Genomic DNA, 16981 nt, shown 5'->3' with positions numbered 1-16981 from the left:
TTGCTTATCCCATTCAGGGTTGTGGGGGTGCTGGAGCCTACCAAGGCCCAACCTGGAAGATGGTAGATTCATACCTAGGCAACAGTGAGGCGACAGAGCTAACCATCATGCCACCGCTGCCAGTGTGATATTAAGTTTCTGAGATGGGCTTTAAAATCCAGGTCACCTTCATGTTCTTGTTCAATGATCTCCATTTTTTTTTCCAGTTTGATCATATTTTGATATTCATTACATGTAACTGATGACCTGTATTGATTCATTAGTCTTAGGTAGGATAGAGCTAAAGGCAAAAAACAAAACAAAATACTAACAATTTTTTAAAGAAAAGTGGTGTGAGTGTAAAGTCTGGATCTTAACCTGCCAGGAATGATGGCGTTTAACTCTCCTGGGGCATGATTTGTGCCAGATATCAGGTAACGTGCTCCTAATATGGGAACAACTCCCTCCAGTGTGCTCAAGAATGTCTGTACCCTGGATTTACACTCCACAGAGGAAATGGTAATTTTACAGGACCACTTTGGTTCAGGCTTGACTTGAGTGCTGTTTACATTTCACACATTCCTCACATGAGTCGGCGTATTTGATTTTTGAAGACAAATAACTGCAAATTACTATTCTTTTATTTTATTAAAAAAATCATAGTAAATTATATAACAATATCAGAGAAAGTTTGATGCTCTGCAGAAGACATTTTTTCTCCCTGTGCACCATTGAATTCATACATTTATGACAAGGTTTGCAAGGACCTGCACAACCTGAACACATGGCTCTGATCAATGTTGTAGCTCTTGTGTCACAACAGTTGCTGTGTGCTTACAGTAATGTGACGTGTTTGCAGTTAGCGGCTTATTATTAAGTAGGCACGCATGCAGATGCATATGGCTGGAAATAAATAGATATAATGGGTTTTTTGGCGTCGGCAATGAGCTGAATGAACGAATCTGTATTTATGCCAGGTGTTTGACTAACCATGACAGCCATTAAAACGACAAGTAGGACCTTCTGACCATTAAGTCCTTCCGCCAAATCTTCGCCGACTTTACAAACAAATGGATCATCAGTCATCTTTTTCACAGGCCTGGTGTTTCTCAGTGGATGGATATGGATGAAGTTCAAGCGATGATTGGCGGTTACGGCTATAAAAGGTGCCATCTGTGTTACATAAGAGCAGCACCTTTTCAGCATTTAATCATCACTTTGTAATTGTGCTGGAAGAACCTTGGGGCTTAAGCTTGCAAGCTGCAAGTATTTACTTTGAGTTTTAGAATGAGTCATCTTGATGTTATTCGTCTATTCGTTACCAAAGAAGGAGGCAAGTGAGACCAGCACAGAAGTGGGACAAAAAGTGTGTGAAGTTAACAAGTCAGGCTATTTTTATTTTATTTTTTATTTTTTTTGTAGGATGAAAAAATGAAAATAAATGTAGCGAGCGTTAATAATTTCATACCACAGGTTTCCTGTAGCGCAGACCTGCCGTGACACTCACTAATGAATGTAAAAGTGTCAGTGCTCGTTGATGCAGATAAATGATAAACGATTCGTTTGTCTTGACTGCAGGACCGACGAGAACTTCGCTAAGAGGGCTTGTAAATTCCTGGCTGAGGTCATTGTTTATGAGCGCTTACAGAGGTTTGGCTGATGTCCTCAAGCTTTTTTTCTTCCTTTGCTCCCCCTGTCTTTAAAGCCTCGTCGCCTCAGCAGATTTCACCTCTCGGCGAAACCCACTGGACGCACTGCTGGCGTAGAGTGAAAGGCGCTCATCTTTACGCGTTGCAAAGGTGAGTCCAAACCGCAGCACATTATTAGGTAGCTGCTAAAGTTCGCTTTAGTTTATGTGAAACAAGGAGCGATTTATCACAAGGATGTTTGTGCCAAAAACTTACTTACTTAAAATGCGTAATTGTTACTTTTCTTCCTTATCGGACGGACATTTCAGACATTTAAGTTAATGACGCAAAGGGTCGGTGTGGAAATAGGTAACATGCTTGAATTACTCTGAAATCAGCTCCTTAATTTCACGCACTATGACACGCAACAGGTGATGCGCTTTGTTTGGGGCGTCAGTCCGCATATATTTAAATGAAGAAGAAAATGTTCTTTTATGTATGCCGTATGTTTATAGATATATGCTTATGCTTACTTTTATTAGCAAATTAACTAATTCTAAGGTAATCTGTGAGGAACTCTTATATACTATATAATATCTGGATATAACTCATTTACACTAATAAGAATAGTTGCAAGAATATTGCTTTGGATTGGAAATCTAGTAGCAGTTTGTACTGACATATATGTGCTACAGATAAGTTTTTGTTTGTATAATGAAGAGCAAAACCCAAAGGTATGATGTGTGGCCATAAACTGTTACAACATAAACCAGCTTACCATCTCCTCCCTTCCCGTTTGGGCAGCTGCCAAACCAAATGCATGATGTCATTAAAGAGACCTGGAGATTACAGCTTTTTCTTTGGAACACTGGACCTTTTTGTGTTTCCAGTATGACTTCACCATCCTTCAAAATCCATAAAAACGTTGTACTTAGATGGGACATAAATTAACCCAGTTTCAAACTGAAAAGACTTTTTCACATGGTTATATGTTCCTGCTGTCTAAGTCTTTTTTCTTTTTTTAACTTTTAGTAAAATCAGCATAAAAGCAGTGTACACATCCAAGCAGAGAGTGACAGATTATTCATTTATAAAGCCTGATATGTGATATATGATTGATATACATTTAAAGTGCTATGTCTCAGTGCCTCTGAGGGTACCTTTCCATCAACATCTGCCACACTTAGACAACTGGGGTGGGGGGTGGGGGCATTAAGCCAGCAGTTTATCCTGACAGAGACATACTTTAGTTAAGAGGGAAGTTCCATCATTTCTTTCAGACAGAGTGAAGAGAGAGACAAACAAAGAGGTTGTGCCTGAGTGCCGATGACTAAGTTGTTGAAACGCATGAAACGGCGCTCTCACCAGCCCAGAACCTAAATAGGCAATGCTGCTTGTTTATCTGTGTGGGCCGACCCCGCTGAGAGGAAGTAATATCCTCTCTGTGCTCTGTGTAGATGTACTAGTCCTCCTTTATTTTCCCTCTTTAGCCACACAAAAAACAAACAGAAAATCGCTGAGAAAAATATGATTGGGATTCTTTATCATTTAGAAAGGACAGATCATGTTGTTATACGGTCTTTTATATACAAGTTCTTTTTTTTGTTGTTGTTGTTTTTTTGTTTTTTTTTAAATATTATCCATACAAAACAGTTCATGATTTAAAAAAACATTGAAATGTATGCATGATTTGCATGCCTTTAAATAAATAATTTAACATTTTTGAATTCTTTTATATACAAGTTCAATATCAACACAAAAAGAGCAAATTTGCACTGCTTGATATTAAAGTTATGTGCAATTAAGTGCACGAGTGTGCAAAATGTGCCAGTTTACAGTCATTACACAAGCATGATGTGGGACTGAGTTCAGCAGATTCAAATAGCTATATTTATGTTCTGTATATGCTTTTATACAACTGCTATAGCCGTCGGTTAAATGCAGCTGAGTGAAAAGTCGTGCACTTTGGAAAGTATGACTTTAGTTCATGTTAATTCAGCAATCATTATCATTCAACAAATAATTATGATGACATACATCATGGTGTGATTTGGCCTGTCGAAGTAGGTTAAAGACTATGAAATTTAAAAAATAAATGGTACCCTTTCACTCTTTGACATTATTTTGTACATACAAGTATAACATTGTTTTACTCTGACAACCAGAACGCTGACCGAACCACAGAAACTGACAGGGGATATTTCACCTTTACTTTTTATCATTAATTAAATATTGAATCCATTGTCAAGTACACAACTGGATTTCTTCTTCTCTGTAAACTATCGCTCCTTGCATCAGCAGAAAGAAATAAGTTCTTTATGTTTAGAGGCTTGAGCCATGTGAGAGCAATGAGCACCAGGGAAACGAACTTTTAGCTTTAGTCTGAAAGTTATAGTGCGTGACTGTGTGCGTGTTAGCAACACTCACATCTAAGATGTATTAGTTTAACGGGTGTTACTGTGTTGATCGACCGTCCCTTGTGGCCTTTTCGTTAGAATATATTTGACCTCGGCGTGTTTGGGTCTTGCAGTCTCATCCTGACCTTATGTCCATCTTGTAACACGGCTCCGTACATGAACAAATGGTTGGTGTGCTATGTCGCTGTGTGTGTGTTTCTGTGTGTGTGTTTGGTGATTCACTGTTCCCCTGACAAAGATAGTGTGGCTCAGGCTGTCTGCCCACTAACCAGATTTGGAGGGTGACTGAGACACTGAGATGTCCAGGACACGAGGTCATGTTGAGAAATGAGCTCTCAGACAAATAGACAAGGGTTTTGTTGCTGTTGGTAACAATGAGAATGAGGGTGGCTGCCTATGTCAGTCACCCCAAATGACTTGCTATTATTCAGGAAGTACAGGCCAGATTTCCTGTTTCTCAGCGCTGCCAGCTTAGAGAGGTGTTAGATAATGAGCTTGAAACCTCCACCTAAAAATTCATCAAATTCATTGCGTCTTACAACAGGAGCAGTTTCAAAAGTACACACACTGTGTGAGAGGGCATATTACTGCCTGGATTACTGTCTGTTTCCATTAGCATTGTGAATGACTTTACAGCCTCTGTCCTCCTTTTTTCTCTAAATATAAAAATGGCAAATTTATTACATCACCAACCAGGATTTTCTTATTTGGAACATATTTTAGTGAGTCAGCTGACCAGGGGTTGTTTGGGTTTCCCAAAAAAGGATAAGTAGCAGCCAGGTACTTGAATCAAATGCACTTGAATCACTGATCGTCAGTAAATGTGAGCACATCTATAACAGCAGAGATTTTGGTAGTTTGCTGTTCTGGAGCGTTCAATTGTGTCTTAATGGAATGCCTAGGAGGAAAGACATCAGCAATAATCTCAAAGAAGCAATTGTTACTGCCTGTCAGTCTAGGAAGGGTTACGGGGTCATTTCCATACTGCCAGGCTTTGGGATGCTCAGAGAAACTGCAAAAAAACACCAAAAACCCAAGTGCTACACCTCAGATGCTGTTAGCATGTTAGGTTTGAAAAGCTGAATCTGAACAGGCTACAAGACTTATAGAACAATGCCCTTTGGACAGGCGGTACTAAATTGGAGATGTGTGGCCATGTCTGGAGGAAACCAAAAAGCATGTCAGCACAAATATCTCATACCAACTGTCGAGCAAGGTGGCAGAGGGTGACGTTTTAGGTTGTCAGCCATCTGTCTGACAGCTGACTTTTGACCTAAATGGGGGCAGGCAGCAGGCCAACGATCCCAAGCAGAGGAACAAATATGCAGCCGAATGACTGAAAAACAAAAGAATCATGGTGTTGCAAAAGCCTAGTCAAAGTCCAGACCTCAACCGGACTGAAATGCTGCGGCGAGACCTTAAAAGACCTGCAAATGAACTGAAGCAACGTTGTACAGAAAAGTGGGACAAAATTCCTCCACAATGATGTGAGAGATTGATAAAGTCATGCAGAAAACAATTACTTTAACTTATTGCAGGCAGTTCTGCAAGTTAATGAAACGTGGATGTACACTGTGTCATGTGTTGTTCTTCATTTGAGGTTTTACCTATGTAAGGAAATTTAAATTTTAATATCTGGATGAGGTAATTTTTCTATTATGTCCTGATGTATAAAACCTTCTAAATGACAGAGTGTGTACCTTAATATTGGACCTCTACTGGTTAAAAAATAATAAGAGAAAGACAAAAAAAGAAAAATCCACCGTTTACCACGCCATCATAATTACTCCATTATCAGTTATCCAGTTTATCAAACTGTTAGACTGTGACCTTTCCAGTTTGCCCCACCCCTTATGATCAAAATTCACATGAAGTCAAGGCAACGATGAGAGGAATGCATCGCAGTGCAGACAAAGAGATAAAGACCAAGATAGATGATCCAAACAAACTAAAGGAGAAAAAGGATGTGGGGCAAAATTATCTGGTTACAGACATAATAATCTGAAACAAGACTTAAAGTTAAGTATGCAAACAAACTGAGAAGTAACAGATTTCCTGAGCAGACCATCTCCTGGAGATTTTTATAGGCTGGAGAGTCATGGCGCCTCTCGACATATTGATTAGTCTTTGTGGGTTTGCAGTAATTGCGTGACAGATTATAAAAGAGAACAAATGTAATATTGTGTTCTATGGTAATGGACCAAATCGAATCTGTAATTACAACCAGATGCCCTTTAAACAGTGTGGCACAAGCACACAGACACACACTCACTAGTTTGTGTGTATATTTAGATGTGTTTTGTGAGCAACATAGGACATTTTCTTTTCTATACACTAGTTAGGGAGTAAATAGAGAGTTTTATGGTTCCCAACTCATTAGATTTTACTTTCTGTTCGTCTGTGGGCTTTCAGTTTCCTTTAATTTTCATCGTGGTCTCATATTTCTGGCTTTAAACTTGTCTGAGTCTAAAAGCTTGAATGAATCAGAAGAAAGTGCTCTCTGTAGTTCTGCATTTGAGCTGACAAGATGATGAGAAAACAAGATGATGGTGACCATAATGTTTCTGGTATTAGTAGAAACAGTGGAAGTTAACTGAATGTAAGGAAGCTTATTTCCTACATAACATTAGGTCAAACGCTAGAACACAACTTTACTGTTTTAATTTACTCATAATGCTTTTATATCTTTGTTTTAGGAAACAGCATACAGGTATTTTCTTTAAAATTGTTATAAAAATATGTTGTAGACGACCTGCAAAACAACGGGCTAACATAGTGGAACATTTTGATACAGGTATTTACCTCAAGGAGTTTTCATAGACCATATCAGAGCTAAAGTAATGTGAACATATTAGTTATATTTGATATACTGATTGATCCGGTGGTCAAATAGCTCCAAATAAATGATAATGTTGTTCCATATCTGCTGTTTGCTAACCAGAAAGGGTTTTTTTTCTACTCATGACTTGGGAACCTGTCTGTTGTTCCTGTAAAATAATATCTAATCATTTTGGCCTCATGTTTTGTTAATAATAACAAATGTTTCTGTTTCAGTTGTTGGTCTGGGTTAAGTATTGTAACTGCATGAGGAGAATTTGTTTTTGGCAAGAGTATTAGTGAGGAATGTGTGGGTGTTTCCTCTGGATTTAAATACAATATTCTTTCCTGAAATCTGAATCAACGAGATAACAGAGAAAGAATTCAGCACTCTTGGCTTCATTTTTTTCTATTCTTCAAACTCCACTAGTTTTTTCCATAGTATCCACTCATGAATATATAAGAGGAGATCTTTATATAACTCTCCACTAAACAGCTGCCCTCCTCATCTCAATCAATATCAACTTGTTCCTCTTGTGAGTCATCCCTTTGAATTATCCCACATATCAGCTGTACATCTTCTGAAGAGTCTTACAAAACATTTAAAGTCAGGGCAGTGGGAGTATCTGTTATCCCTCACGGTCATCATTCAAACCCCCCAGGCTGTGTTTTCCTTTTTTTTTCACCTGCTGATGTTACAGCAGAGGAATCCAATCTGAATCACCTAATCTCTGCATCATACTCTCTCTCTCTCTCATCCATCTATTCTCTAATGCATTCCCTAAAAAGGACAGGAGGGGTGAAGGTTGGATTTGGATTTGGGGTCGGGTCACAAAGGGGTATATACAGCCCCCATTTCTTAACAAGATGTGTGGTCTCCAGGTTCGACCCTCTGTGGATGCTACTGACCCTGTTTTGTCTTCCTTTTCTTTTCTTGTTCTTCTTTTCGGCCTTTCTGGAACGCAAACATGACATACAGACACTCAGGTAAAAACTTTTTGCCTGTTTTTTTGGTTTTTCTAATCTGATGCAAAATGTTTTTGTAACAGGTAAGAAGAACAGGTCTGTTTTCAGATAATGAAGTCAGTGTGTTTTCTTCTGATTGTTTTCAGAAAAACGGAGCAGGTCCACTGAGATTTTCTCGATGTGTGAAACAACCTCACCTGTAATATGAATACGGGCTATTTTTAAATGATCAGTTTTAACATCTTCAGGTGGTTTAATGAAAAACTTCACTGAAGTTCTGATACAGATATAACATTTCCCTTTGGATCAAAACAAAACCAGGGAAAGCATGTATAAAAAAAACAAAACAACTTGAATTCAAGGAACTTTTTTTCACTTCAGAAGGTGGATGAGTAAATTAACACCACAATTAAAGCTCAAATATTCCCTGTACTTTATTTACTTTAGATGAAATGTTAAAAAAAAAAAATATATATATATATATATATATATATATATATATATATATATATATATATATATATATATATATATATATATATATATATATATCCACAGAAAAAGCATTTAATAAATGTTAGTCAATTGTACTATGTGATAAGTATGCCAGTTTATTTTACCTGAAGCTGATGCAGATGAACACAACAGCCTGCAATGAATTTTACCTTCTGCATGAATATAATATTCAGTATTTATTGAAACAGTGTTTAAAAGGCCATGATTCAACTCACAATGCTCATTTTAGAGGACGGGTTCGTGATTGTTAAATAGCTTATCTATCTATCTATCTATCTATCTATCTATCTATCTATCTATCTATCTATCTATCTATCTATCTATCTATCTATCTATCTATCTATCTATCTATCTATCTATCTGTCTGTCTGTCTGTCTGTCTGTCTGTCTGTCTGTCTGTCTGTCTGTCTGTCTATAATTTTGTATTTTTCTGCAGTAAAATAACTTAATAGACCCAATAACTCCTCATTATATTGTATCATCATGAAAAGGCCATGTTGTACTATGGATTTGTGGTTTAATATTACAATGTGTGGATGTTCAATTATGTAGTGACTGTTTAAAAGTGTTCAGGGGCCTATTTTGAAATTTTGGAAATTGTTATTGCCATGCACCTTTACCTCTATAACACTTTCACATGAAGATGGGAACACTTTCAGTTTTCTTTAAGGAATGTTAAAGAACAGAACACTTCAACAGATATTATTTCGGCTGATATTCAGTCTGTCCAGTGTTTGACTCACTTCTTGAAGTGATCTCACTGTGACCTTTCCCACTAAAGAAGACTCCTCCCCGAAGGGAGCACAGTGGTATAGACCTCTCCCACCACAGCTGAGCATCATTGTACATCACGGCTGTTTGACAGGGGGCAGCTGTCACGCTGTTTGCAACAGCAGATTAAAGTACTGGGAATGTGTCAGCTGGAGCCACAATAGCTGCATAGTCCCAGCAGTCATCAGTCTCCATCCATCTACATTTGTCCACTTTGGAAGGTCAATGGACTTTAAATAGAGTGTCCAAGTCTAAAATAGATCTCCGGGCTTGCTGGGCTTAGTAATGTGTACTGTGTGTGATTTGACAAGGTTGACTGTGTTGGACTGAAGGGGGTTTTGCCATGAAATGCTACAAGGGGGTGAGTTTAGGTGGAGTAAGGCGTGTCACTGCTCAGTCCCCAGTCCAGTCTTTATCCCTTGAGCACAGCTGCAGAACAGAGCACACCACATACCTCGCATCGCTTTCACGTGGCTTTTATTTTTATTTTTTTAACCACATCTTACTTAAATAGCTCCCTGCATAAATGTTTTCTTTGCTCCTATGGTTACTGGGACAATTGTCATACCCTGCATTGTTTCCTCCATAGCTGCTGTTGCATCGGATTAAAATGATATCTGTGTATCCAAATAAATCAATTTTTCTAAAGTTCACAGACTGTTCAGCTACCCTTTCTGGCTTCCAGATAAGCTTTTAAAGTGATCTAGATAGTGCTTATTTGTCCACACTATGCATAACTATTTATTCCAGAAAATTACTCACGCTGGATGTCAACTGTGACAGGAATGCAGGAATGTTGACCGATAAAGTAGCAAAGCCACTCTGACACAAAGTTTACAATATCATCTAATAAAGTGATCTGACCAAAACGCAAGACAAAAGATCGAATGTGGGCCGGGGCTCTGGGGAGACAGCTTTGAGGTGGAGGGGGTGAAGGGAATGCGTCTAAAAATAAGCTTTCCAGGGAGAGCTTGATAAAAAAAAGTCTACAGGCCAGGAAACCTGCAATCAACAAGTAGACATCTGTGGGCTGCTTTTTTCCCTCACTCACACTTCTCTCATCAGTTTGGTATGCTGCTGTTAGAGCCACATGTCATAGTGTCTCAATGGGAAAGCAGAAAAAACATATACATCTTTCCACTGAAGACTAAATATAAATTCAGCATCTATTTTTTTAGGTTAAGAGGTCAGATGTATATATGCATATATGTGGGTGGAATTTATTGTTGCTTATATTCAACCTGTCAATATAAGCAACTTCAAACTTTCTGAGCTGCAACTATAAGGGGTTCAGAATGCTTCATATGTTGATTCCATGCTGTAGAAAATGCAACAGTGCCCCCTGCTGGTGCTACAAGGAAACATCCAGCCATGTAGGCAGACCTAAACGTGGAGAGCAGATTCTCTGTACACATTCAGTGACACTCTCCTCCTCTCGTCTCCTCACAGGTCCCAGGAGTTATCTAACCTCCACCATGACTGATCGCTTTGACTGCTACTACTGCCGTGACAATCTGCATGGCAAGAAGTATGTGAAGAAGGATGACAAGCACGTGTGCACCAAGTGCTTTGATAAGCTCTGCGCCAATACGTGCGCAGAGTGCAAACGCCCCATTGGTGCTGACTCCAAGGTGAAAATAGTGTGGATGGAAAAGAATGATTTTTTTTTTTTGTTTAAGCTTTGAGTGTAATGTAAAGATTTCTTACACAAATTAATATATCCTAAATGCTATTATACTTAATACTTTTATTTGGTTAAGTGCAAAGATCCTAAAATGGATTAGGGTTTCGGAAGCTTTCTAGATATTCCTCGCAGATTCCAAGGACAAAATAAAAACATTTTAAAGGTCATTTTGTAGAGAAAGGAGACTTCTGATCTGCGTATAGGCCATTTTCACATCAGCCATGCTGAGTAGACCCTGGGTGGCAGCTATCTAAATTTTAAAATGCCTTTTGTAGATGTAAATCGTCATTGAGGCTTTTGAATAAACGTGACTGAAGTGCAGACTGTCAGCTTTAATTCAAGGCTTTTAACTAAATTATAAACAGTTTAGGTGTAACAGCCAATTTTATTCACAGGGTCTTAAAGTAACTGGACAAACTAAAATAACCTGACATACGGGATTGTTCCTAATAACTTCCTCAAAATCCTTTGAAGGCAATATTTGCTTGACGTTGCTGCTTGTCCAAATAATTGTGGACCTAACTGTATGTACTATATGTTCAGAGTGCTCTCTGGCTGTAACTTGAGGTCTGGCTATTATAAAGCACCGACTTCTGCCTTGAAAATGCTCTTAGTACTCGGTCACAGGCAGTTAACTGTGTGAAAAGATGTGTCATTCCTAATAATGGAGCTTATATACCTCATTGTGCATTTCCACCCTCTCAGACCTCTAACTCCTTCATGGCTCACCACATCCTACTTCACTTCATTACCACTTTTATGCCAGTCACATAGGTTTGTTCTCTATTCAGCCCCTGAGCCTCAGTCCACATGATGAGTAAACAAACTCCATTTTAATGAGGTCTGCATCAGGACTTAGTGAGGGCACCTCTGCTCACCTCCCCACCCCTGCTTTTCCCCCTCAGGAGCTGCACCACAAGAACCGCTACTGGCATGAGGACTGTTTCCGCTGTGCCAAGTGCTACAAGTCACTGGCCAGTGAGGCATTCAGCGCTCGGGATGATGGGAAGATAATGTGTGGCAAGTGTGGCTCCCGAGAGGATGGCAATCGCTGCCAGGGCTGCTACAAGGTGGTCATGCCAGGTGGGTTTGCACCATATACACACCTTTTCTCTCTGAAAAGTTTTCATGACATTATTTCTGTGGGTAATAATTTTTCTATAGAACATTATTTTGCGCATACAACAACAACACTTTAATAAACACGGCAAAAGTTATAGGATGTAATGAATTCTTTCATTTTAAAAATCGGATACAACAAGGTAGCATGAACCTTGATAGTAATGATAGTACATATGATAATATCAGACAGGGCACTGATATATATATATACATAATGTCCCTCCTCGTTATAGACTAAGCAAATTTTCAGCCCAGATAATTCGTTTTCAATCATCTTGTTATTCAGGATCTCAGAACGTGGAGTACAAGAACAAGGTGTGGCATGAGGAATGCTTCACCTGCATTGAGTGCAAGCAGCCAATCCGCACACAGAGTTTCCTGGCCAAGGGTGAGGACATCTACTGTTCTCCCTGCCACGAAAAGAAGTTTGCCAAGAAATGCTTCCACTGCAAGCAGGTACAAGCACAGACTTTATCATTCTCTACATTTAGTTATCATCCCGTTGTGTTTGACATCACAATCAAAATATCTGCCTTTCCAAGCCCATCACCTCTGGAGGGATCAGCTACCAGGACCAGCCATGGCACTCTGAGTGTTTCGTGTGCAAAACCTGCCATAAATCTCTGGCAGGAACTCGCTTCACTTCTCATGAGGACAACATTTACTGCGTGGACTGCTACAAGACTGATGTGGCCAAGAAGTGCCATGGCTGCAAGAACCCAATAACAGGTCAGGGAAGCATCATCATTTGTTTTGTTGTCTACATAATGTGCGCTGGGATTCATTTTAAAAAAATGATCTAAAATGTTTTGCGTACTTTCTTCGTGTTGTTTCTCACTCATTTAAGACCAACGTTGTTTGGAGTAAGGTTTAGAAGTACTGTGTTATATAGTTAGACATTTATTGTATCTGAGAGCAAGAAAAGGGCAACACTTTGTTTTCATCTCTGGCAGACAACCATTTAAATTACTTCCAATAAACTTTCAGCACAACTTCAATTTGTTCAGGCAGCACACAGCAGGTCAGCTGAACAAGCAAAAATATTACAATTTGTCTTATGGCAGGCATAATAAATGACTAATGCATGAATAAGCACTTGGATTTAAATGGAGATTAGTGCCAATGATAGGGAGCTTTTCCCTCCTTACGCAATTTCCCCTTTTAAATTTAATCCTTTAGCTCTTACATGTTGTTTTGGTCTCAAACGGTAAGATCATGTATTACATGTTTTGGCCTTTATGCTTTATGTCAGGGGTGTCAAACTCAAATACACAGTGGGCCAAAATTCAAAACTGGAACAAAGTCGCGGGCTAACGTTAATATTTATTGAAATATATTTATTCCTCCAGATATAAGAATGAATCTTTTTTTATGGACTCAAACACATTTTGCTAAAAAACTGAATATGGAACAAGCAAAGCTTAATACTAAACAATATATATATATTAGCTGTATAATACCAGTAGGCCAGCTCTGATAGTAATTTGGTATGGCTTCGCGGGCCAAATGTAATTAGGCTGCGGGCCAAATTTGGCCCGCGGGCCAGAGTTTGACACCTATGCTTTATGTTAACATCCTTTTTTTTTGTATTAAAAAACACCCTCATGTGTCTCTGTGCAGGGTTTGGCCACGGCACCAATGTGGTCAACTATGAGGGATTGTCCTGGCATGAGTACTGCTTCAACTGCAAGAAGTGCTCCCTCTCCTTGGCCAACAAGCGCTTTGTCATCAATGGAGAGCACATTTATTGCCCCGACTGTGCTAAGAAGCTGTAAAATGTGCAAACTGTTGTGCATCTGAGAATTTGATGATGTGGAGTTAACACCTAAACTGACTTTTTGACAAAAATTTGCAAGGTTGCCAAACTACAGGCTGTGTCAATTAACTTGCATTTATCTATGTAAACATAACTGCAGCTTGTTTCAGAGTCAGGGATTGGATACTAACATGACGTATTTTCTTTGTGGGTTTGTGATGTGCACTATATATCTAATACAGGATTTTGTAGAGCCTATTGAGACAAAAGTCTTTTCAGTGGCTTACTGGAATCTTTTGGGGGGGAAAATGCTTTTAATATGCTTCCTGCTGCTAATACATACCAGCTTTGATTAATAGTCTGTTACATCTCTGAATGCACAAATAGAAAACGAGAAAACTGTTTAGATGAACCCATACTGAAATATAAAGTGCTCATGTATTCTTAATGAGTGACATTAAATGCAAAACATGAATAAAAACAAACTGATATGAAGCCCCATTTTTCCTCTTCACAGCAAGAAATGGAAACATATTTTTTCAAGGCTTTATTGTTTTAACAGTCAGTATCTCAGTAAACTTTAGATATATTTACAGTACAAATGTAATATGTGGACAGGGCATTGTTAGTAAAACGTCTAGAGAAATATTCATATTCACAAAGTTGCCCTTGTTGAGTAGAATGATTGTCGAGGCCGAGGTAAGGAGAAGCTTTCTTAGTTGACTGTGAAACAATAAAAAAAACCAAAACAAACAACCCACACTAAATCTTAATCTAAGGCACCGTTCTAACCTAACATTATAGATGATGTTGAGGACTACGTGCTGTGAGCTCTGCATCCATACCCTGTAACATGCAGACACCGTATGTGTTCAAGCAGCAACTATAACCACTCCTTAGGTGTATTCAGGAAAGCAAAGTGGAGTATGAAAGATCTAAGGCTCAGGTTATGAATGAGGCTAAAACATCTGGATGGGAATAAGTGACAGAACTACATAAATGACTTTTTCTTTATGAAAGTTTACACAGCTCCCCCAGGAGTCTGTAAAGTCCTCAGATACGTGCTTTGTTTAAAGAAGGGTAACTTGTGACAGTGCAAAAAGTCTCATGCGTCCTAGAAGAATAACATAAGATGGCTAAAAGCGCGTAAGCTCAGAGACGTGGTAAATATTGCAGGACGGTTTATGGAGTCTGTTACATTCTTTGAGCTTATTAATCAAAGCTGAAAAGCTAAAAAGCTCAGACTCCTCATATGTACAGAGAGAGTTTAGTAAGCCAGCAGAGAAAAAGGCAAAAGTTCAAGGTCTCAAACCTCGTGCTTGGACTTTTCAAGCATCAAGAAATTCAACATTTCATGAATAACAAAGAACCAGACAACCAGCCTGACCCACGTCAGGTTTTGTCGGGTGGAAGTGCCCTCCTTATTCTACAGTAGAACAATTGAATCCTGAGCAGACGCACCTGCAACGACCAATCAACACCCCTACATCCTTTTGCGTGACATTAATTGCATTTTGATGACAGTAAAAGCACTGAGAGGCACATCTATGACTCATATCATGGGTTTAGATGTGTTTGTAAGGACAAAAATGGCTCTGTCTGTCATCCAAATCTCAACTGGTTTAGTCTTTTTTGTAGGCAAAATTTAGAATTAGCACTTGCAGATACAGAGCTGAAACTTAGGAAACAAAGTAGATTGCCACCCAGTTTTGTTGAGCTCTTGTGAAAGGGGACATAAAGGTTGCCAGGTAGGCCAAACAGAACCTGGCAACCCCGTCACACGGCACCAGTCAAACTGAAACCGAATAGTCATTTACACAGACTCTTGAATTCTCCACAACCTGAGCCACTCCATCCTAAACATGGCTTCATTTGCCTAATACTGATTATTTACACAATATAATAACACTTAAATATATGTAGAAATGCATTTTCATATAGAAACCAACAGCCAAAATTGTATACTACAAAAATAGTTGAAATGCATTTTGTCATATGTAGCAGCTAGTTTGACAGGATATTTAGATGGTGGTTAGTTGGAAAGAAGTGGAACTGATGATGAAGCACACAGAAGAATGAATCACAAAGCGGGAACTAAAGCTCAAGTTAAAACCGGATCATTGAAAGCCTGATTCCTAGTTTCAGTTTAGTAACAAACACCATGTCAAGAAGCTCAGAAGCAGCTAAAAATAAACTACTGGATTTCACCTCTGTCTTGTGACAGTCTGTTACAGGTATGGTTATTCAAACAGTTGGAGGAGTCGCCACAAATGACACTAAAACCGGACCCAGCTAGGACTCTTGTAAAGTACAATATTAGTAAACTTGTATTCTATATACAAATGCAAAAAAAAAGAAAAAAAAGGAAAACCTAAACCAACCGTGAGCTTCAAACAAGTGCAAAAAGTTTACTGAACATGTGGATCTACACATGGTTCGCCTTCAAATGCAACTGCTGTGCTGCTGAAGCCCTCTAGTGGCCAAAGAAGGAAAGGGGGGGAAAAAATCAAGGAGGGGGATGAAATGGCAAAAGCCCAGTCAAGTAATGTATTAACACAGCCAATCCCGAGGTTAGCAGGGACTGCTAACCTGTGCATGCAAGAAAAAAAAATTGTTTTAAAAAATTAGAAAGGAGGGAAAAAAAATTGTAAGGCCATGTTGCTGCAAAAAGTAGACTGTCAAGTAAATTTAGATCAGTCACATGGAGAACCTGTGATGCCACCTCCACCAAACCCCAACAAAACAGAACGTATAACAATTTCTTCCATTAATTAAGAATAATTCACAAAATCTATTGTGCATGTGTCCTGGAATATTCTCACAAGAAGAAAAAAAGACTAAACATTTGATAACAATAATTACAATATCAAAGAAGCCAAAATTAATAAATTATAACAACGCACCCCTGACAAAAGCAAACACTTTAAAAAAAAAAAAAAAAAATCATCAAAACTGAACAAAATTGAGAAAAAAAAAAAATAAATCTGGAGAACTAAAAACCACAAGAGGAAGAGGAAAAAGACCCAGGGTAAGCATGTGGAAAGAACAGACAGCATTTCCCTGAAGCACAATTATTAATATATACTTTCAATACATAGTTTCCTCATCATGTAGGGTGCAAACGTAGCACTTGGGTGGTCTTTCCACTTCACCTTGTGCTCCTCCCTCTGGAAAAGGAGGCGAAAGGGGAGAAAGCTGCTTGGAATTGACAGAATTTTTAAGGAGGTCAACTGGACAGGAACTTTAGGAGTGCAGCAATAAGAGGCTTCTCAGCGACGCCGCAGACGTCAAATCTCTGGAGGGACATAAAACACGAGAGTTCTTG

The 16981-nt window shown here is 38.8% G+C and overlaps 2 protein-coding genes across 11 annotated transcripts in view; one reads left to right on the top strand and one right to left on the bottom strand.

Annotated features, from left to right (window-relative positions):
* Positions 1 to 1496: 1496 nt before the first annotated feature.
* On the top strand, positions 1497 to 14145 carry fhl1a (four and a half LIM domains 1a). Of its 2 annotated transcripts, none has more exons than XM_085432928.1 (6): positions 1497 to 1778; positions 10544 to 10725; positions 11684 to 11861; positions 12187 to 12356; positions 12443 to 12629; positions 13521 to 14145. In XM_085432928.1, exons 2-6 carry the CDS (start codon positions 10570 to 10572, stop codon positions 13673 to 13675), a joined length of 846 nt encoding a protein of 281 aa, XP_085289054.1. In that variant the 5' UTR covers positions 1497 to 1778; positions 10544 to 10569; the 3' UTR covers positions 13676 to 14145. The 2 variants fall into 2 exon arrangements, with proteins under 2 accessions (XP_085289054.1, XP_085289047.1); XM_085432921.1 differs by lacking the exon at positions 1497 to 1778 and adding an exon at positions 7710 to 7828.
* Positions 13749 to 16981, bottom strand: part of map7d3 (MAP7 domain containing 3) — a 32094-nt gene continuing 28861 nt past the window's right edge. For all 9 annotated transcript variants that reach the window (XM_085432850.1, XM_085432857.1, XM_085432877.1 and 6 more), the window contains one exon: positions 13749 to 16951. In XM_085432850.1, the coding sequence (XP_085288976.1) occupies positions 16944 to 16951 (8 nt within the window). In that variant the 3' untranslated portion in view covers positions 13749 to 16943. The remainder of the gene's footprint in view (positions 16952 to 16981) is intronic.

Source organism: Copadichromis virginalis, linkage group LG2 (genome assembly GCF_057382275.1).
Source record: "Copadichromis virginalis isolate Kocher_CV1m ecotype Utaka linkage group LG2, C_Virginalis_male_GT1.1, whole genome shotgun sequence".
In the NCBI taxonomy this organism is placed as follows: Eukaryota; Metazoa; Chordata; class Actinopteri; order Cichliformes; family Cichlidae; genus Copadichromis; species Copadichromis virginalis.
The sequence above is the reverse complement of the archived record's forward strand: the minus strand, read 5'-3'. Positions and strand labels throughout refer to the sequence as shown.

Excerpts from the sequence above, each read along its gene's own strand:
- fhl1a (XM_085432921.1), top strand. Across the intron at positions 11,862-12,186 it reads CTACAAGGTGGTCATGCCAG|GATCTCAGAACGTGGAGTAC; the intron begins GTGGGTTTGCAC and ends CTTGTTATTCAG. Across the intron at positions 12,357-12,442 it reads AATGCTTCCACTGCAAGCAG|CCCATCACCTCTGGAGGGAT; the intron begins GTACAAGCACAG and ends TGCCTTTCCAAG.